Here is a 22,577-nt window from a genome sequence, read left to right as displayed (position 1 = left end):
TTTCTCACCTAACATGCATAGTTAAATCCTTTTTTTTCCAGAATCAGCAAGGTTTACATATTAAGGTTGCATCTTATCTTAGGTTATTTAGCAAACATGATTTAGTCAGTGAATGTAATCTGGGGCTTTGTACATTTTAAGTGTTAATGGTCTGCAGTGACGATGAGCAGGGACATTCAGTATATTATATAATGGTTTCTGTGGAATGAACCTGAAGTAGAGAGAAGCCCTTTTAATCTTGGATACTTGGGAGTTTTCGTAACATTTTAAACAGTAGACATTTAATTTCTTGTGAGAAATTGATTTTGACAATTTGACAATTAGGACTTAATATTAGTTTTGCCATTACCATAGAAAATGGATTGTGTTTTAAGTGATTATGCACAGCTCTTGTATGAACATGGAGGAGTTTCAGAAACTAAAATATATAAGTACAGTAAGCAAGATATTTCTCACATTGATTTTAGATGTAGAACATTTCCCAGTATGCACTGAACAGCTTTGTGACCAAGTCAATGTGTTCAAAAGACAGAGGATATACACATATCACTACACTCTGAAATACAAGATTAAATTTAGTTCTTACGTTTAATTTCTTGAAGTGCTTTTCTGCCGTATAGGTACAACAGGGTTTATGTCTTTGCAGTCGTCTTTGTGGTTTTAATATTGAATGATTCAAAATGTTTTAATCTGCTTGTCAGTAAGACAGGTCTCCAGTATCAGAACACAGAATCAGTGACTGAAGCAACATTGATCGGACACTTATCTAGAGGAGCCAGTTCTTACTTTATCTCCACTGCAGTTTCATTCTTTCCACTTCCCTTTCCCTTTTCCAATGAAATTTGCTTTCACAGGTAAATGACTGTCGAGTCCTTTCGAATACTCCTTAAGCTCACAACTAAATTAACAAGTTTGATATAAAACTTTCTAGGCAGACCTTCAAATCTGAAGAAATTATCTAAATATATTTTTTTTACTCTTAAACCATGCAGTCGGGATGGTAACAAAACCTGCGAGTGAACAGTCCCAAGATTTCTCCATCCATAACGAGGATTTCCCTGCACTGCCTGGCTCCAGCTATAAGGACCCCACGTCGAGTAATGATGACAGTAAATCGGTGAGTGCTACTCTCTTCTCCTTGCTGTCCTGACTGTCTTCCCTTCAACCCCCCGACAGGTGACTTTTCCTTCAAGTTTTTACTTCAATGCACAGAATTTGTGTTTTAGAATTCTACACCATACTGTGCTTTTTACCACACAGGTAATGCTTGCAGTTTTATGTCAAAATCTGAAATGAGCTGAATGATCTAGTCAGTATCTAAATTGCCCTTTTTGGATTAATAGGCAACAATGGCCTTTTGAGCAGGAACAAGACATGACAGATTAAAAAATGTTCCCAGCCAGTGTTTCCCAGCTAGGTGCCTGTGACTGACCTGCAAGTGGTCCAAGAGTTACTCCCCAAATTCAGTCAAGCTTTCCCAGCATACACCCATTTCTGTGAAGTCCTGATTGTTTATTGCTTGCCAACACAACAAAGTAAACACATTACATTTACAAAAAGGTATATAGCCTTTCCCTTACATTTTGTGTTGTAGACTTTGATATACAGCTTCTTCTGATGCAGTATGATGTATGGCCACCAAAGCCTACATCAAAATGGCTGAAGCCTTTTTAATGTGACCCAAATACAGCTGTCCATTATCCTGCTTTTAGCCAGCATTATGCATTTTTTTTCAAAAGCTGGGGAAAATGAAGGCATTTTACTAAACGCAGCTTTCTCATTGGTGGTGCTTCACTATAATCTTTCTTCAGCTTTTGTGTAATATCCTCCATGGTTCCTGGATTGTATGGGATTGATTCACTCTTGACTAAAATACAAGACATTCAATATCTGTTCATTTCTGTGCAAATCAGTACTGCATTGAATTAAATTTAAATATGCAACTGACAGGGTTAATGTTCAGACAAACAGTAACTGTAGCAGAATTCTCAAAAACAATATCGCTATTACAGCACAAACAAGATTAGCAGCGATTTACTGCTTTTATATGATATGACAGGGGCATTTCCTTACTATTAGCCTGAAAAACAACAGTATTTTCTCAAGGCTGAAGACATTTTTGTCAGTGCAGGGATAATAGTAGTTAAAAGTAATGTTTTTTAAATATGGATGTAAGGTCTCTGCAGGGGAGAGGAAAAATGTAGAGAACCGAACACAACATGTGAAATGAAAGTCTTTACTAAGGCTTAATAGTAAACGGACTGTTCACCAACAAAGGGAAGCTAATTCATGTCACTCCTTTTTCTCAAGAGCAACATAATATATGTCACAGAAATCAGTTTTAATACGAACATTTTGATCTCAGTGTTAGTGTATAAAGTTGAGCTTCACTTAAAATGATCTGTGGAGCACTGGCAGACAGTATGACTATCCTGATTACCCAAAAACTTCTTTTGAATGAGCAGAGTGATTTTTTCATAATGGTATGAATGTATACACTCCTATGGTGCATATTAAGTATATAAAAAATAATAGTCCTAGAATGCAGTACTGACTGTATTTGCACCTCCTATATCTACAGAAATCTCATGAAGTGATAACTATCTTTATACATGCAAGTACGGATACATTCAACATGTATGGGCAGTTGAAATTTGAAGACTCATTATTTTTTGTGTGAAGAAGTTGTTGAAAAGATCACAGATGTTATTACATTCTTTTGTCCTTTTGTACAATGTTTTACAAGATATGCATATGCTGTTATTAAGCTAAGTCATTGATTAAGTTCTGTTGAGTTTTCCTAAAATTGGCAAGGGAAGTAGCAATTGACAATAGTTCAATGATGTGTCAATACATATTAGGTCTCTTAATGAGCAAAAATTTAAAGAGACTACAATATTATAGCCCTAGATGACAAACACAGTGGCTATTAATAGTAATCACCCCCTTTTCACATTTTATTACATTACTCTATGGAATCATAATGTGTTTCATTGGGAATTTTTGCCATTCATCAACACTATAATCCAAAATTCTACAGGTTCTCCTAAATGAATTATAAATGTAAAATAGAGCATAACCGAAAGCATAAATATTCACCTCCTTTGCTATGACACACTTAAATAGGCTCAGGTTCAACCAAGTGTCTTTAGAAGACAATCCATCCATATCCATTATGATATTCACACTATTGACAAGTTCTGAAATCTGTTAGACCTGGGTAGATCTGTATTTTAGCTGTGTAACTGACACTGTGTAGTACTTAATATTGAATAAGATGGGTTTTGGTAGTACTTTAAAATGAAAATGTACTGAAATTGATTTCCTAATTTAGGTTGTCATTGTTCAGAACTGGTTTCTTTCTGCCAGTGTTTTACCGTCACTAAAATACAAAGACTGCAAAAAAATTTTGTTATTTAAACGCAAGCAAGCACGTCTTTATTTCAAACGGTTGGCACATCCTAACTGATTAGAATCCTTGTTGTATTCTTATTAATACGTTTGAAAGGCAATAAAATACTGAATGAAATTTGTGAGCTTGTTCCTGTTTTTTAGTTTTCCAAATAAATGGCTTATTTGTGCTTGTGTGCTTTCCGGAAATCCATTTATTAGCTGCCAGTTGAGTAAAAGGACCTTGAAATTAGTAAATAAAATGAATAATGAACAAAACATAATTCACAAGGAGACATACAAGCTTCATTTGAAAAAATACAAGTTTTTCATTACAAATGGTATACTACCTTAGGTATTCCTAACTCCTAGCTAAGACTGTAATCACTTAACCCCCCCCCCCCCCTCCAAAAAAAAATAATTCAGACACGTTCGGAAATATAAATACATTTAATAAACATTCTGTGTTCACTGACTTGTGAATCAAAGGCAACTCCCTCTTTGGGAAAGCTTTTGAAACGGTGGCACTGAAAAACTGCTACAAGGGTAAGAACTGGGTTGTTAGAGGATTGCAGGGGGTGCTTCAGTCAACACGGTGTTTTGGCTGTGCCAAGACGGGGTGAAAATGTTTGTGCAGACTCCTCCGTTTCACACTTGGAAGAAAGAAACTGTTGAAAGTCCTATCAAGTCAGGCCATCATAGACCCAATAGTGGCATTGTTCTGGTGAGCATTAGGCACTTGTACCATTGAGAGAAATAACATTTGAATTTCCATATTATAATGAAAAGCAAGGTTATGGGCAGCCTGTACAAGTACCTTTTGTTAATATAGTGTACAAAGAAGCAAAACGGACTTTCAATACAGATTTGAAAACCTGCATAAATGGACCACAAAATAATGGAGGTGGTGGGTATTGATTATGAACAATCATTTCTAGTGTTTATATAAATGTATTTTCTTCCTCCAATTTTAGAATTTAAACTCGTCAAGCAAGAATGCGTCTAGTACAGATGGGCCCAAATTCCCTGGAGACAAAAGTTCAACAGCGCAAAACAACAACCAGCAGAAGAAAGGGATTCAGGTGTTACCCGACGGTAAGAGACTGGCCACAAGACTTGCGCCTGGTCAGGACAACCAAAACACGTTGAGAGACCACTGGCTTTATTTCTCCTTTAATCATTCCTGGTGTTGGTTACTACAGTGTGTTGAATGTAGTACAAGGGTGGGTTGACTGTCAGTACAGAAATACATCGAGCAAGTTGCAATTGCTAACAAGCAGTAATTTGGTCTCACAGTTTTTAGTGCAGGTCTAAATTTTGAACATATTGCTTTACCATGTCAGGTGATAATAGGCAACTGTCCTGTCACAATAAATAGATTAAAAATAGATGGCCAGTTTGTGACTGCTGTTATACAGATACAGAGAAAAGTATTTGATCAGTCCAACATCTGAGGTAAAAGACTGTTTTTTAAAAAATGTCTGATTGTGCTGTTGAAATATTCAAAAATACATGTTTGCTTTAAAATAAAAACACTATTTGAAATATGAAATCTATCATCAATCTTTCATACTTCAACAAAAGTATTTGGAGAATCAGTATTTTGTGTGAAGCCCCAATCATTACTGATTGGTTATTGACAATTGTGATTACCGAAGATGATCACCTAATAATTTATGTAAAGTGGGATATGTAATTATTAAGTGCAAATTAGATTTACCTGAATAAAACGCAAAAATGAATGTGACTAAAGACTACACCGGCCTCCTTATATACTTAGTGATACAAAAAAAAAGGAGAACCAACCAGTACAATTATAAAATGAGTTGATTTAAGGAAAAGTGCAGTGTGGGATTTATGGACAAACACAAGAGAAAAGAGAACAGGACTATAGCAGCTAGCTGGAGGAGTGGAAGAAAAAGCAAAACAAAGGGGAAAAATCATTTGGGTCCCCTTTAAATTCCTTAGGTTATTCTGAAAGACTTGACACAAGGACTGCAAAAGAAGAAAATACACAAACCAGCAATTCAGAGAAACTTAAAGATGGAGATTTTAAATGCAATATGTAAAAGAAGGCAGTTTGGCATCTCTCATTCAGTGTTTGAAGAAGCCTGATTTCTTTTCAACCAATGTTTGTGAGTTAACCCTTAAATGTTTTGTCGCCAAGAAAGCCAACAGTATCTTGGGTGAAAATCCACCCATCCCAGTGTTAAACGTGGAGGACATTGTTTCATGGATATGGACTGCTTTTTCCTTCCTGGGGCACCAGCAGCCAACACAGTGGAGAAGAATCCGTGAATATATTGGAACAAGTAATAGGTTTATTCTATGCTGAAAAGAGAAGAAAGAAAACGAAACGTTTCGACTGTGGAGCCTTCCGAAGAAGGAAAAAAACTATTACTTGTTCATTTACAGCCTACGCATGCAGACGCAGCTACCCACCTAACTATGTGAATATATTGTGCTCTCTCGATATACTCTGCTAGAACACATGCTGGACTGAAATTTGTCACAGCAAGGAACTAATACCCAGCATTCTGTGAAACCTGAAAATGCAAAAATGAAGGCATGTTGCAGAAATGAAAGATTACACTTTGTGGGATGGCCATCTCACACTCAAAATTTAAGTCCCATTGAGAAGTTATGGGTGGATTTAAAGGCACCAGTGAAAATCAGAAACCAAAAGCAATTGTGGAACTCAAAGCTTTATGTGTTGGAGAATGGGCTAAACTATCTCCAAAGAAGAACTGAACTGGTTTCAGAATAAAAGATCACAAGCTATACAGAAGTAATCAGGTAACAAAGAAAATACGGTAATAATATTTGCTCAAATAGTTCTGACAAAGTTTGAAATTAGTTTTGGGTTTTTTTGTGTGCTGTTTTATGGTTTCAGAGCCACGCTAAATCTCTGTATTAGTAGCACCCTGTAATTCGGAGAACTTCCTTTTGTCAGTATGTTGAATTGCCCAAATACTTCTCTCTGTGTGTAAAGTGGCATCCTTTTCTCTTGTTCACTGTCAAAATCTTTAATGTGCAACCTTGGGATGTCCAAATACTTTTTGATCTTGAGAGCAGAAGTGTGGAGCAGTAGGTAGGGTTCTGGACTTGTAATTGGAAGGCTCTAGGTTCCAGTCACTGACAAGACACTGTTGCTGTACCCTTGAGCAAGGTACCTCACCTAAAAGCACTGCAGTAAAACACCAGGCTGTGTACGTGGGTGTAAAGCATAGGGGAAAAATTAGTAAGTTTTTAAATATCACTTATCCCAGACCATCTAGTTTAGTCAAGCGTGTCTCCCTCTAATTATAGCCAGTGAAACTTGGCAAATGTTATTCGCACTGTTTAATTCAAGGAGAGAGCTTTATCGTTTAATTTAATAGAGGGGATTGCTGAATTCTGAAGCAAAGTAAATTAAGGAATTTGTTCGCGTTTTAGGGACTGTGGAAACCAGTTCAGCATAATCTTCAGCTGTTTGTCAACTAGAGTTATCTAACGTGATAATACAAAAATTGTATTACATGATTAAAAAAGAGTATAATTCTCCCAATATGTTGACCCTCCAGGTCGGGTGACAAACATTCCTTCAGGAATGGTAACGGACCAGTTTGGGATGATTGGTTTGTTAACATTCATCCGGGCAGCAGAGACGGATCCAGGGATGGTACACCTTGCGTTAGGAAGTGACTTGACAACACTAGGGCTCAATCTCAACTCTCCAGAGTAAGTATCATCAGAGGATCTGCAATACAACCACTGACCCTTTGCACCACATTACAGAAATTGGTATTCATCTTTTTCATGGGTTGATCATTAGGAATTTTTAGGATGAAGTTTTTAATCAAAATAAAAAGAAGCATCAGATACATTAAGAATGAATCCTGCCCGTTAACCTTTTAATCAAAAATCACCTAAATACACCATCTTTGATAGATCAGAGAAAGTCAGAGGTATGCCTAATGTTAAGCAACAGCAGATTTGTTTTCAAGACCGTGTGTTGAACCATGATCTAGGGTTCTCAGCCCCTGAAATTGATCACTTTCCAATTATTTTTTTTGCTTTATTGGCTTAAAATCTTGTTTTCCTTCGAGTGAGAAGAACAACATGCAAACGTAAAAAAAATAACATTTGGTGCTTTTTTGCTGGCAGCAGGTATTTGTGAAACAGTTCATTGAAGTTATAAATGCACCCCCCCCCCTTCAGACCCAGATAACTACTGCCACAGATAAGTCAAAGCTTCTTTTCTAAGCACTGTATAAACCTTAAATGGTAAATTCTGAAACCATAATTCAAATACAGAGCATTAAGGATTGGTACAGAAGGAATTATCAAAGATTATATTGCAGATTTTGGCTATACTGAGTCTGAGCTGAAAGCAAAATAACTAACTGGTTGGTAAAAAAAAATGGTTTCTAATCTCTTGTTCTTCTCGGGTTGTATGGATTAAGAAAAGAAATGCATACGTACTGTGTGAAAGGATCAATTTTCTATCAGGGATTTAACACCACATTTTTTAACTGATGCGGACTGGAGGACTCTATAGAGGATTAAGGATCGTTTTTAGACAGTCGGGTAGCAGGTTTTAGCTCTTATCAAGATAAAATTGAGCTTTCAGTCTCCTGGGCACAATTTATCTTATACTGTGTTTTTGCTCACCCTGCTGGTAATTGTCACGCAGTGTGTAAAGATTAATTTTAATCTCTTGTTCTCATCTAATGCTCTGTTTTTTAATCTGTCCTTTCACACAGTGGGGTCATACTGCCCTAACAGATTTATTCGGCCTGCTTTGACGCAGCAATAAACTATAACTAAACCTCCCGTGTTCACTTGCCCCCAAATACAACAGAAATCCAGAAGAGCGTTACATTTTACCAGTATTGATTTTTTCAAGGCGGTGCTGTATTTCTGAAATCAGACAATCAATATTTGATATTAATCATCAATATTTCACTTTTCTCTAAAACTATGATGTTGCTAGACAGTAGAAATACAAAACTCTTAGGAGCACATTTTGTAAGGATGGCATTGAGTATTAAGGTTATTGCTGTCAGTAGTGGGCAGAAGGTGTGTTGTTGTTAGGGCATGAGCTACAGTCCTTTGAAGACCTTACAGATTTTACAAGTGTTTAGTTTTTCCAATTTAAATTGCTTTTGCAAAGTGCTTTTGCTTTGCCCCACTGCCCCATGTTCTACCAGTGCAGGGCACTGCCTCCTCTTCAGGGCACTGCCTGGACTTAGTGCCCTGTTTTCCTGTTTAAATACATCTGTTACCAATAACGTGCATTGCTAGTACGATAGAATTTTCACAAGTTGATATAACTACCTAAAGCACTAATGAAATTTCAAAAATGATCTATTGGCTAAGTTCTATCAAGTAAATAAGGAATATTAATATTTATCAACTTTTCTAAATGCATAGATCCTTATCATAGGTAGAGCATTTCTTCTACACACAAAATGTCTTAAACTTCAAGTTACTTGTGTGTTTACTGAATTTTTCTAAAAGTTTTTATTCAGATGCATGGTATAAAAAAATTGTCTCCAAAGTTAAGATAAAAGCTTAATCTGGAGTGAGCTGTTTGTGCCAATTCTCTATACTGAAATACAGAAAGAAGCTGTGTGTGAATAGCAGCATGGTTGGGAAAGGAATATAATTGAAATCTGACAGCCAGTAAAATCAAAGGGGGGCTGCCTCATAGTTGAAAGCATTGAAAGATGGCAGGTATGTCTGCCTTGAAGTGCCAAGTGTGCTTCTAGGTAATTGGCCCTTTTAAAGTGACTTTTTAAGGCCTGGTATGAGTCAAGACATCCAGAGCTCTGCGTCCAATAAGAGAGTGTCTCAAAGTTGAAGGTACTTGAGCAACAAAGGATGAGCGCATCAATGACGTCCTGGATACTGATACTGCCTAGTTTCTAATGCTTTGCTACTCTAGAGAGACTGGGTCCAGTGTATATGGCTGAAAGGTCTGGATATTCTGTGTTCAGTGGGTGAATCTGTTACATTCCAGCAGACAGCACTGGTTCACCCATTTTTGGCAGAACAAAGGTTTGTGCTGGTGGACAAATTGCTACAGTTTAGTAAAAACAAATTGCAATATACTGGGAAATCAAAATCCACTTAAATCACTATCAGATCAAGCTTTCGAACCAGGGATCAGGAATCATTCTTTTACTCATCGTATGATGTGTTCTATTGTAGATGAATTTAACTCTTGTCTTATCAATTAAAATAGGAAAGAGTAAAACCTTTTTTTAAACCTCTTACAGAAATCTCTACCCTAAGTTTGCATCTCCATGGGCATCAGCACCTTGTCGACCTCAGGATATTGGTGAGTGGCACAGAAACCTGATGATTCAACATGGAATAATGCAGATTTCCACCATGCTTCATGTTGACAACTTGCCTTTTCTTGTTCTCTTTCAGACTTCCATGTTCCATCTGAGTATTTAACGAACATTCACATAAGGGATAAGGTAAGTGCTGCCAAGCTGAGCAAATTGGTTCATAGGTTTTCAGTTTGAATATGAATCATAGTGATTCTGCACTTCAGTTATCTGGATGATGTGATGTGATCATGTTTACTTTTATTTATCCAATACATTTGCATGTACAGTTTAATGCATGATAAAAGTTATGTTTTGGGTATAGTTCTTGTTTGAATGCCTTAAACGTTTAAGTCTTTGCTTTTATCTAAAGAATAGAGTTTGTCACAACATTAACTATTTTATGCAACAGTGGCAGAGACCCATTTAGCCAATGTCCGCCTGGTATTTCCACCCCTTAAACATTTTGTTATATCTCTGCAGCAGAACATAGCATGAGTCTGGTTCAGGTCTTGTCTAAAATTGAAGCTAACCCCCTTGGCTTTGAGTGTGAACAGTCAAATTTCTTATATTTCTTAATGTGTCCACTCAGCAGACAAACATGAAAAAAAAACAGCAGGCGGAAATGTTGTTTTAGTCTTCAGAGGTCAGAATTTTCAATTCTTGGCCTGGAAATGTCCTGGGAATGACTTGAAAACCTTGTTCTAGGTGACTACTAGCTTGGATAAAAATCTGTGACAAATTGATTAATTAGAAAAAATTCTACATAATGTTTTGTGAAGACTGGACCTGGAATGAAATTTCACGCATATAATAAATTATAAAAATATTGAAAATAATAAAAATAAAAACCATTGCAACTGCTATAAAAACCTTAAGACACTGCTAGAGAGCCTTTATCTGCTGTTATGCAATGAAAAAAAACCTCAGGGGTGCCTTTTGGTGTGTAAAAAAGGAGCACTGCTAAGAAACTGATAAAAAATGATTGATTACCCCTTCTGAGTCAATGATCGACAGCTAAAAGGCAGGCTGAATGCAGCCTGAGGCTTCTAGAGGAAGTCTTACCCCCTAAGGGCTCTGAATGGCTGAAAATACAATGAATGACAGCTTTTTACCAATCAGATCGCCTTATTTCTGGTGGTCCTGCTTCAAACATTTACTACAAAGTCAATAACGTTCAATAGCCTCCAGGTCTGAAGATAAGCTAGTTTTTCTACAATTTCTAAAAACGGTTTTGTGAAGCCCTAGTTGAACACTTTTGGATTGATAAAAGGTTTTCTGTAAAGGTTTTGTGGTTTTGGTGATATGAAATAATGAAGTGAGACAGAACTTTTGAGGCAGGTTTTTCTTAAAAAGTGGCGTATAAGCGCACGTCCAGCCAAGACAGCATACAAGATACTGTACATGAGAAAGCCTATTCATTAAGAGGCTTTCGAAAACAGGACATTTACAATGCTCACAAAATGCTACCATAAGCATTAATTTTGGGACTGTGCATTAAATTCACAATTTTAGTTCTAAATGTTGCGAATACTAACATCCTGGGCTGTATTGTTACAGTTTCTACTTCCTTGTGTTTTTCTATTGACCTCTCCTCTTTTATCGCACATTAGAAAACCACATTTTTGCACAGAAAGTAATTCTAAACTGGAAGAAAAGGAAAAATGCATCACATGAACAATGGTTTAGCTTAGTGGTGCAACAAGCATCTTTTGAAAAACTTACTGGCTCAGTGTTTTAGAATCAGTTTTTCACTTACCTTCAATCAGAAGGTGTTGATAGTCTGCTTCCAACACTTTAAAGTATAAGTATTTAATGCTACAGGTGGTGTTTTTTATTTCTGTTTTATTATTCTTTGTCTTTTTTAATACATATTTTCACTAGTATAAAATGTATATCCCTTTTATGTTTTATCTGTTGTGTTTAACATAAGGATGCACAACAGGTACTGTTTTAAGTCAGTAAGATATATTTTTTTCCTACTTGCAAGCACAGCCATTTAAAACTTGTTGTAAACTTCTAATTAAAACTTGTCTTTCTGTGGTATTAATGCATTGATGGGTTTTGATCATATCAAAAGCAATGTAAACATTTTAACATGAGTGCACCACTGTTTTAACATTCTTGTTGCCTCTCATCTGCACAGCTGGCTGCAATAAAACTTTCGCGGTATGGAGAAGACCTGCTTTTTTACTTGTACTACATGAACGGAGGAGACCTCTTACAACTTCTAGCAGCAGTTGAGCTGTATGTATTAAAGTTTATCTACGGACAGTTTTTCCATACAATGTTGTGCTCCGATTTGTGCTCTTTCTTTCCCTTAAAGAGGGTAAACTGTTTCAAAATATCTCCTGTGGCTCCTGTTTGTGGCAGCAAGATGGTTTTGCTGGTCTCTGATATCCCATTTCCAATAAAATGATTTCGCCTCAACTCCACCTGTAGTTTCTGGTCAGTGCCAAGAGCTGTTCAGCTTCAGCTATACAGTCCTGTTAAACACCTGACTTGCTGGTAGTCGGTTCACCCAGTAGAACCTTTAACCATTAAACCATTAACCCTCCAGAGTAGTGGTGTTTTAAATCAAATCAAGTAAACATTGCTTAAAACACTTTTCAAACATAATGAACAACCTAGGTGTGTCTTAAAAAATAAAAGTATATTGAGTTTGTAAATGTTATAATGCAGATTTCAGTTTGGTACAGATCTAAGAAACACACCAGGTGAAAAAGCCTGAGATATGTCACATCTCTGAGAAGTTTGGGGGTGTGATTTGTATGCAATCCTGCATTCTGAGTTTTTGTAATGAAATCATGCCTTGATCCAATGCTTTATTTGACAGCTCGGGCTGCGAGAAAAATAAATGGAAAAAAGCATCATTGCTGGCTTGCCCCAGTAGTGCCTGGAGTTGAGTGGCACTTAAAATAGGGCGCACGTGTCCCGTGTCGTTTCTAAACCACACTCTTGAGTCGCCAATGTCTCGGCACATTGAATAAGTAAGGCTGTGCTGGGAAGGTCACCTCATACAGCAACTTTTCAAGCTCATTGCTGTGCACTTTACTGATACCCAGTCAAGTGCACAAGCCCTGTGTGTCCTGCAGATACCTGGAGACCTGCAGTCAGTTGGCTTTTAAGATGTTGACAATGGGAAAAGGAAATTACTTGAATACAGTGTAGTATGTAATTACACAGTTGTTGAAAGCTGTTAAGGTTTATTTCAATTTACTATATAGAGTGCCCTAAAGATGTATTCGTACTCCAGTGGAATAGGAACAGTAACATCATATAACAATGAGTTTCTGATGTGCCTTGTATAAAACAATTCTAAAAATGTTTTAACCTAATAGCATTGCACAGAGAAACTTGGTTATCAGAAATAACTGAATTCCAGAAAACACAAGGGTCACCTTTTTTCACATCACTAAGTATTCCTTTAAATAAAATCCAACAGAAACATTTTGATCTTTGGAAGCCTCCGAGTGCTTTCTGTGTCCCTGGGGCTATATTAGGAGGTAAGACATAGAAAACTTTGTTATACCATGTACCACCATGGTTAAAGTGCGAGAGCTATTTGAAAACTGCAGGTCAATATTCATTAACCTGATGTTGGGAGATGGCTATAAAGGAATTCTCAAAAAGTTGAATCTACCACTTTTCAGTCTAGTGTCCATTATTAAGATTTTTTTTCTGGACTTTATTACAAATATACCTTTGTTCTGTTCTATTAATATAGCAGTATGAGCAGGCCACATTTTATCACATCCGTAATTTTTGCTTTTCTAAAAACATTTTCCTCTTTCATTGGTGGTACAAACTAATCCAGGGGGTACTGTTAAAAAGAGGGCAAAAGAATAAGAGAATAAGTATGGATAAGTTGTTTACATAGTTTGATGATAGGGTTATTTTAACTTTAAAAAAATGAAAGCATAATGTAAATATTCTAAGCATGAAGTATTCTGAACACTGTTTCTTGCATAAATGTGAAATGTTCATGGTTTTGATTCTCCTTTGAAGTTTCAGAATTCCCAGTCTGAACATGCTAACTTTGTGTTGTTTGACCTTTGTTTGGATTGTGAGGCTGGGTGCTGATGCAGTTATATTTTATTGATGATATAAGCACCACATTGTGTATTAATGTGTGCGTGTTGGTTTAATGATTTCCCCTTCAGTTACTGTGGGGATCTACAGTGCTTTGGAGAATGTGTTGGCTTTTAGCCTTTATTAACCTTTTTTCCCCTTATTCGAAACAATGCACTGACATGGACGAGTTGGCTTATGCATGATCAAATAAATACAGTGTAAGACTTACACCTTAATAAGAGTATTTTTTAAATAAAAACACTTTAGCAGTGATTTATTGATACATTTTCTGAAGCGTTTGTCTTAAATTGTTTACTTACTATTCGTACTCCTCTCTCATTTAGACCTATGTCTTGAAATGCAGATTATTTCTACAAAGTGCAAGCTTCCAAATATTATTACACGTTGATTCAAATCAAGAATTAACTTGATTCTGCTCGGATAAGCATCACATTTTTACTGTGCCTCCCAAAAGTGTTCAGACCTTTTTAGTGGTATCCCATTTTGAGAAATTACAAAATAATTTTGCATTTGTGTTTTAAACAATATTTCATTCAAAATCTGACTGTTTAAGCTGAAGAAAATGACAGTAAATATGTCCACCAAAAAAAAGAAAAGCATTGATTGCATAAACATTAACACAGGTGAATATAAGGTGGAAGCACCTTTGGCGCCAATTATAACTACAGGTCTTTTTGGTCTCTACCGGCTGCACAGTGGCTTTGTGTATTTTGTGCCCATTCTTGTCAGATTTGCTTAAACTCTCCCATGTTGCATTGAGGAGCCTTTCTAAATGTTCTCAATAGGATTCAAGTCAGGACTTTGACTGGGCTGCCCTAAGACTTTTACTTTCTCCTGAGTGCTTGCTAAGCCCTTCCAGTGTAGCTTTAGCCTTGTGCTTTGGGTCATTGTCCTGCTGAAATCTGCCAGTACTTTGCTCCATCAAAGTTCCCATCAGTCTTGACAAGCTTCCCAGTTCCTGCTGATGGGAAGCAGGTCTAGAACATAAAGCTGCCCCCACCATGCTTGACAGCAGGGATTGGGGTTGACTGATTGATTGACATTTTCTCTCTCTCTCTGCATTTGAACTTAGTAGCTCTTCCTCCTTCCAGTCAGGTGTCACAGCCAGATCTTGGCAGTGTCTTGGTGGTGTGATGCATTCTGTTTCTTCACGGTGTTCAAAAGAATATGCAGCGTTTTTATACCTTTCTCCTGATCTGTGCTTTTCTACAATTTATCTCTATAACTGTTTTGAAAGCTCCTTAGTCTTATTGGCTGAATCCCTTCTTGAAATTCTTTACCCCACTTAGATGGCTAGTTACATGATATTATTGCACGTGGAGGCCACTTATCTTCTTTCATGGTTTTTAAGGTAATTTTGTGCACTTTGGGTTTTTCACAGCAAAGAGATTGAATATTTTTGCAATCTTGACATTTCCATTTTTCTTATAAACCAGTTATCTATTTAATCATTTGTTTTCGCTTTTATTTTTTGAATGTGTGGGATAGTTTGTGCATATAACAAAGCAGCATCGTTACAAGCTTTAAAGCAACAAAATGTGAAAACTGAAAAGGTGTGCGTACTTTTACAAGGCACTCTGTGACGTTTATTGAAATCCCTTCATATAGGGGGTTATAATGTTTCTTAAACCTTTTCTTTATTATGAATCAAAGACTGATGATTTCAGGTAGTTGCTATCTTTTTGTACCATTTACAGACTGATGAATAAAGCCATTGATTTTTAACTAAAGCATTGCCATGATAGGACAGACTGGAGTTTGAAGATATGCATGCAGATTCATAACTCACACTGAGATCAAATTCTAACTCAATCTCTAATTGCTCCCTGTACCTTCCCGTTGCTCTGCCAAGTGGTGGATGACAACCTATGAATAACCTGGAAGTGGACCACCTGAACTCAAAAAATCAATTTTAACATCTAGAATTTTATTCCAGGTACAATAGCAAAAATGTTATCTTGAACCAAATCACTGCTTTCATTGGATTTGGAAAACCATCGATTGTTATTTAAAAAAGCAAAAATGACTTGTATAAGATTTAAACTTAAGTTTAAAACTTAAGTGTAGAGACCAAAAAAGGATTTAAATTAGGTGGCAGCCTGGCTAGTCATACTCACCCAGGTTTTTGGAGCGTTTATTTGAGAGTTTTATGCAGCACAAACTTATTTTATAGCATTCTCTTGTCCCCAGGTGTCTTGGAGGGGTTTTCGCACCATGTTTAAGAAATATGAAATTAGAGAGCAGCCGTACTGAAAACTTTTGCCTCGGTTACCTTTCATTTAGTAGCTTTTGTTTTGTTGCCTTTTTTTAAGATTCAACCGAGACTGGAGGTACCACAAAGAAGAGAGAGTGTGGATCACAAGGGCGCCGGGAATGGAGCCAACAATAAAGACCAACACTTATGAGAGGGGGACATACTACTTCTTTGACTGTCTTAACTGGAGGAAGGTAGCTAAGGTAAAGGTATTGGTTTGAGTATCCACTACCTTTATATACTAACATTTCAATGGAAGACACTAGGTCATCTTTTTTTCTGATTGTGCGCTGCACTAACCCTGTAAGTCTTTAGCTGTGGACCAGCCTGTAGTAGAGGTGTGTTATGTGTGTGTCCGATGTGCCACCTAGCATGTTTGTTTAGTGTGACCGTTAGCTGTGCTTGTCTTATTACATACCTGGAGAGGTACATCAATACATTTACTTGCAAAGGAGCAAGTAAAGGTTCATTCTGCACTGATAACGTAGAAAAAGAAAAACATCTGCAGCATTCGAGAGAAGGCTTGCCAGCCAAAACGCCACTCTTACTTTTTTCAACTTTTTAGTGCAGATCGTGCCTTTATTTATCATACTCCTCTACCTGTGTTTGAAGTTTGTTAACCAATGTGTGTTTACATTCACGTCTTTTCTGATCCCTCATTACCATGCCATCATCACATTGTTTCATATCTTTATACAATATTTGACCTTCTAATGCTTATTTTTCTTAGGCCTTTTTCAAGGAATACATGACTAACCTACAGGGGGCAGATAAAAAAATAGAGAAACCATTTTTAAGTCACTTAATAGGGCTTTGGTTCACCGTGTATGGTAGAATTGCCTCTATGTGCCACTATGAGAGTCTACCAGTTACTGGAATCTTCCAGGAGAGATGCAGCACCATTGTTTTATGAGAAAGTTGATAAACTCACGCCTGGTTAATGGAGGTCCAAAACGCTAACAGTGCTTGATTGGGTTTTGATGTGCGGACTGAGAATGACGTACTGTATAGCTAGAATCGGTGTCATGCCCATCAAACCACAGGGTGACCACCTGCACATTGTCATCCTGGAAGACACCCCTCCAGGCAGGAAAGAAAAGCTGTAACATGGAGTGGAGATGATCACTCCATGTCATTAAGCAGTGAGTAACATTGATCTTGCCATTTGAAGGTATGAGAGCACATAAACCGTACTGGGACAATGTGCTCTTCAGAATTGCAGAACCAATGCAACACTTTGCTTTTAGAACCAAGCACTGGATAGCACAGTTCTTCAGGTTGGTGCCACACTTGTACTGATCCATTTAGCAAAAAACATGGTGAAGAACGATTCATCTGACCATCTCTCACTTCTCCACTGTAGTAGTGCATTGCCAGGTGTGATGAGCTGTTCATGCACTGCTGTTCAACTGTAAGCTCCCATTCTGTGGAGGTCTTGGTGTTTATGTTGAAACTGACTGCTTGTGTCCCAGGTTGAAATATGCAGTCAGCTATTCTGCAGTTGCTCGTTTGTTTTGTCTTACACTTTGAATTAATGCATAAATATCACAGTCTTGGAGGATGTGCTTCTACACACTATTGCACTTTGCTGGTGATGTCTTTGCCTGGGAGGTCCATGCTGACGTGGCCTTAGAAATAGCTGCTCGTGAAACATCAGCAAGTTGAGCAGTCTTGGCCACTGAAGCTTCTGTCCAGCTCACTCCAACAATCGCCTCTCTTCAAAGTCACTGAGCTTTCTTGTTGTAGCCAGAATTATAGACATCTAAGCTGGGCTGTTATTTTTCTTATGAACGCATGAGCAACACCTATGTGGATGCCTTTGCTTTCAGTATATATGGTGTCCCTCATTTACTCATTATTTCGTTTTTACTGTACATCCATTTTACCTAACAGCATGATGCTGTCAGGTTTGCAGAGCCTCCTTCTATATGTTCCTTTAATGCTCTGGAATTATTAATCAAAAGGTAAAATAAATGGGTTATTGCAGAGCTGTGAACCTCTCTGCTGAGGTTGTAAAATCCATGGACATCCTGGAAGAAGTTAACATTCCTGCTACAGGTTTTGGAGTTATACGGAGCATAGTATTTTGCTGACATTAGAATTGTGTACAGTTTTGGAAGGATTCTTTATATTTAAACTGTAGTCATGAGTTTTGTTACTATAATGAATTTTGTAAAGCTTTTCTTTCCTGAGTTCTCACCCAAGGTGCAGACTATGCTGTAAAACCGGGAAATTAATTAGTTACTTCATGTCCTTTATATTTCTATATATTTAAGTAAATTTACATTTTCAAGTTCAAGACACTTTTCCTGTTTCACACATCTGTTGAATAACTTTTGTGGCCTGTGTAGGTCAGGTGATGCTTCAGGTTTCACATTGGTTGGAGAAAGCTCAGTATGTTTTGATTTTCTTAATGTACTGGAACATGTTCCGAAATATCCATCCATTTTGTATCTGCTTCATCTGATACAGGGCTGTGGGAGCCGTAGACTGTCCCAGCAAGCAATAGGCACAAAACAGGCTAGACACTGGACAGAATGGCAGGCCATCGTAGGGCACACACAGATACAAACACGGACACACTCACATCAGGGATGAGTTTCCTCCAGTTAACCCTACCAGTGTGTCTTTGGACTGTGGGAGGAAACCAGAGCACCTGAAGGAAACCCACATGAACATGAGGCGAACATACAAACTCCGCACAGATATCACCCAAGGTCTGAAATTGAACCCATGGTCCCAGCACTACGTGGCACCAGTGGTAATCACTGCACCACTGTGCCACCCTGTTCTGAAACATTTGCTTCATATCCATTTCTCGTTCACTGTTTCTGCACCTTATTCTGGTCCGTTAAGATCTCGCGTGTGACCCGAGTGGAGTTGTTTTAATCCTTAAAGTGACTATTTGGACATTGAGGTAAAAAAATGGAGCAGGCTTTCAGCATTGACAGACTGAGCTGCCTTTTCACCTGGAGAGTGTCGTTAAAATGCAGCAAACTGTTAAAAGATAAAAGAAAATGCCATTAATATCTCAACACTTTGGAAGAAAGCACGTGAAACAGCAGCTTGTTGCAGATTAGCAACTTTCCTAATCGGCTTCATCAGAAAGCCCAGGCACTTAAGTCTTCTCCTTGTTTCACAGTGTTTGGAATATGTCTGAGGCTCTGCTATAGAGCTGTCAGGCACTTGTATGATTTTTGGTGTCACATTTCAGACATCAATGTAATCTCAATCGATTTCTTCCCATGTTTCAGAGTGAGGCCCTTTTAATTCCTTCTTCTACAATTTCTAGCTGCAGCAAAAATAGTAAGGCTTGTAATGAATCAAGTGATGCATTTTGTTGGATGGAGTGTGAGCAAGTAATCTCTTTATCTTTTCTTAATTATTCTTCATATATGGAGCATTTTTTAATTTTGTTACAAAAGTTCTGTACTAGAAGCTTTTTATTCTTCTCTTTACAGTGTTAATAGCCAGATAAGGTACAGTTAACAATGGCAGATGCTACAGAATTCAATAGTACGTACACAACCTATAATCTGATATGAAGAGTAATGAGATGTTAGTTTTTAAATACAACGTATGGCTCGTTTTCATTCGTTGTTGTCAAAGTGAGCATTTGAGCCCCTTCCTTATTCCCTGAGTATTTCTTTTTCTGCATGTTGGGCTTAGTTATGCAAGTCCTGCTTTCCCCTAACTGAGCCAGTTCATTCTCTTCTGGTCACGTAAACAAGGTGTCAATTTCTCTTGCTTTTCTTATCACAGCCTGTACCTTATAAGCATTCGGACAACAGCTGCATGGTTCTTCGCATGTCTCAGGAAAAGCAAGGGTCTTTTGCCTCTAGATTTAAAACTCTTAGGAGACTCTTCCAATGTAGCTATTGTACTTTATCCCTTAAAAATACATCAGCAAGTCAAAAAGAGAAGTCAAAGCAGGACAGTAAGATTGCAGGCTCACTGGGGGAACAGGCTCGTCACCTAGAGAGGGCCGGCGGCGAGAGGATAAGTGTAGCATTCTCTAATACCCAAAATGTGTGGTAAAATAAAACTCCACTTCTTTTTTTACAGATACCTTTGTCACCTGGAAAGACGACTAAACAGTTTGTGTTGTGTGTGTTTGCTTTCAGGAGTTTCACCTGGAATATGACAAACTAGAAGAAAGGCCTCATGTGCCATCGACTTTCAACTATAACCCAGCTCAGCAAGCCTTCTAAAAGACTTCCCTGTTCATGGGGTATGGCTGTCTCAGCACATTACTCACTGAAACTGCAGAAACTGATGTGGCTCAGGCATCCTGGTTTTTATTCCTTGAGGATCTGGCAATTGACTTAGGCAGAGGGTTCACCATTTCGAGGGTCCTGCCTTATTGATTATGTGCTGCCCAACACCTAAGCTTCTTCTTTTATTTTTATTCCGTTTTTTTTTTTAGTTTGAGCAGGGTCTGAATTTTGTTTACGCCTCTTTTCAAATGCCCGTTTGTTCAAAGGCAGGAACACTGACAAAATAAAAAAAAGGTTTATGCTTAATTTTCCAAAGTGTTAAAAAAAACCCAACAAAATAACAACAAAGACCAGAAAAAAAATGCAATGTTCATTGTAGCACTATTGGTAATAAAAAACACAAAAATTGTTTGTGCATTTTTTATGTGAAGATACTTCTCGTATTTTGTTTGGAAAGATAAGCAGCCTGTACACTTTTTTTTCGTTATTTTTTTTTCCTCCACCTCTTCCCTTACCCTCCTTTGCAAATCCCTCTCCCTGCCCCAACCCGTTCCCACACCTTTCTTGAAGGGCGATTTCTGCCTAGCTTAATACGAGACTGTTTGAGTGAACGTTATTGCTGCAACGTCTGGACAGCTCTCCAGGGTTGTGCATTACTGAGCTTCATCGTTCCAGAATGAGCAAAACACTGTCCAGTCTTTGTTACGATTTTGTAATAAACGTGTACATTTTTTTAATTTTTGGACATCACATGAATAAAGATATGTATGTACGAATGTGTATATATTATATATATATGACATCTATTTTGGAAAATACTTGCCCTGCTGTACCTCATTTTTAGGAGGTGTGCATGGATGCAATACATGGAAACAGGACATTCTGGAACTGCTGGTCTGGGGACCATGGTGTCGCCCTGTGCACTTAAAACAAAACGGGCCAGATTTTCAGCAACCAAGGACATCCATACCCAACTGAACACAACGGGATTCGAGGAAGAGAACTGAGGCATTTCACTCTGGCTGTTTGCACAGCAGCATTTCATAGGAAAAAAAAAACAAATAAAAAAATAAACAGATCAATCTTGTATTTTCTGACCACGTTAAAGCTTCTTCTCTTTGTAATAAAGTAGAAAAGCTCTCCTGACTGCAGTGTTGAGTTTGATTTAAGAATGCTTGCCAAAAGTCACACTATTATGCATCCAGATATAGAGCACTTGGGGAGGGAGGTTCGGGGCTTACAGTATTGCAGGATGGGAAGAGACGAAGCCAGTGATTTTAGGACACGGTTGATGAATTTGACACTTGCTGAAAATGTTATAGAACTAGGTAGTAATTTGAACTCCCTCCCCTGACTCGACAGCTCTTTGGTTGTGGTGTAATTGCAGAAAAGCAGTATCAGATGTATCAAATTGGTTTTGTGGATGCCACATCAAAGTGGGCTTTTTCTTTTTTTTTGGTGCAAATTCTTGTAATTGAGTCAGGAGATATTTGTGGACTAGCGAGTGGCTTCTTAGGCATGACTTGTAAACTTTGCAGATATCTCAAAGTTTAAGCTACTAGATACCTGACAAAGAAAAGCTGTAAAATCATTTACATTGTTCCTTTCCACAGCTTTTCTAGGTGGGCTTGGACATTTGAGAGGCTTTTAAGGTGACTGTTAAGGTCAGCTTTTCATTCTGAACACAATGCAACAGCTTTTTTTTTGTTCCCTTAACAGGGTTTTGGCACCCAAAGGAATTGTGCATTCTGTGTACCCTCAGAGGCATTGTAGCACTATTTCTACAGCCCAAGGGGTAACAGAGATGATTGCAGAAACTGTATGCTCTCTAAATAGTGAGGCAGATCTGAGGATTGACTGCTTGTGCTATATCTGCTGTGCAAAAAGCAGATTGCTACAATGGGACTTGTATACAGAACCTCTTCTATGAGGCTTAGAGCTGTGGGGTCAGATTTGAGTCAATGCTTTTGTTTGGCCTTTTTTCATTTTGTGGTTGTGCTCTGAATTTTTCTATAAGACATTTTTAGAGTCGTTTGATTTTTCATTTCCCTCATGTCTAGGCTTTCGTTTTTTAAATAGTTCTGCAGAGAAGATTAAATAGTTTTTTTTTAACTGGGAGGCAAACAGTCTGGCCTAAATAAAGATGGTTTTATTTTTGGGGTTTTAATTGTTTTAACTTTAACTGAGTTAATTCAACTGGTCGAACTCCTTCAGCTGATCTGCTGTGTGGTGGGACTGCTGGCACAGAGTGGCTGCTGTGTGTTACCCAGGTGGGTGCTGTCAGTCAAGTGGGTCCTTTCC

General features: G+C 37.7%; 1 protein-coding gene across 1 annotated transcript in view; it reads left to right on the top strand.

Annotated features, from left to right (window-relative positions):
- The window catches only part of cnot2 (CCR4-NOT transcription complex, subunit 2), an 82,719-nt gene extending 61,297 nt beyond the window's left edge, over window positions 1-21,422 (top strand). Inside the window, exons 8-15 of the mRNA XM_088644562.1 lie at window positions 993-1,117; window positions 4,365-4,485; window positions 6,954-7,110; window positions 9,654-9,715; window positions 9,811-9,860; window positions 11,857-11,957; window positions 16,118-16,262; window positions 20,184-21,422. Coding sequence (XP_088500688.1) covers window positions 993-1,117; window positions 4,365-4,485; window positions 6,954-7,110; window positions 9,654-9,715; window positions 9,811-9,860; window positions 11,857-11,957; window positions 16,118-16,262; window positions 20,184-20,270 — 848 coding nt within the window. The 3' untranslated portion in view covers window positions 20,271-21,422. The remainder of the gene's footprint in view (window positions 1-992; window positions 1,118-4,364; window positions 4,486-6,953; window positions 7,111-9,653; window positions 9,716-9,810; window positions 9,861-11,856; window positions 11,958-16,117; window positions 16,263-20,183) is intronic.
- Window positions 21,423-22,577: the final 1,155 nt, after the last annotated feature.

The sequence above is a fragment of the Lepisosteus platostomus genome, chromosome 9, assembly GCF_059453375.1.
Source record: "Lepisosteus platostomus isolate fLepPlt1 chromosome 9, fLepPlt1.hap1, whole genome shotgun sequence".
Classification (NCBI taxonomy): domain Eukaryota; kingdom Metazoa; phylum Chordata; class Actinopteri; order Semionotiformes; family Lepisosteidae; genus Lepisosteus; species Lepisosteus platostomus.
The sequence above is the reverse complement of the archived record's forward strand: the minus strand, read 5'-3'. Positions and strand labels throughout refer to the sequence as shown.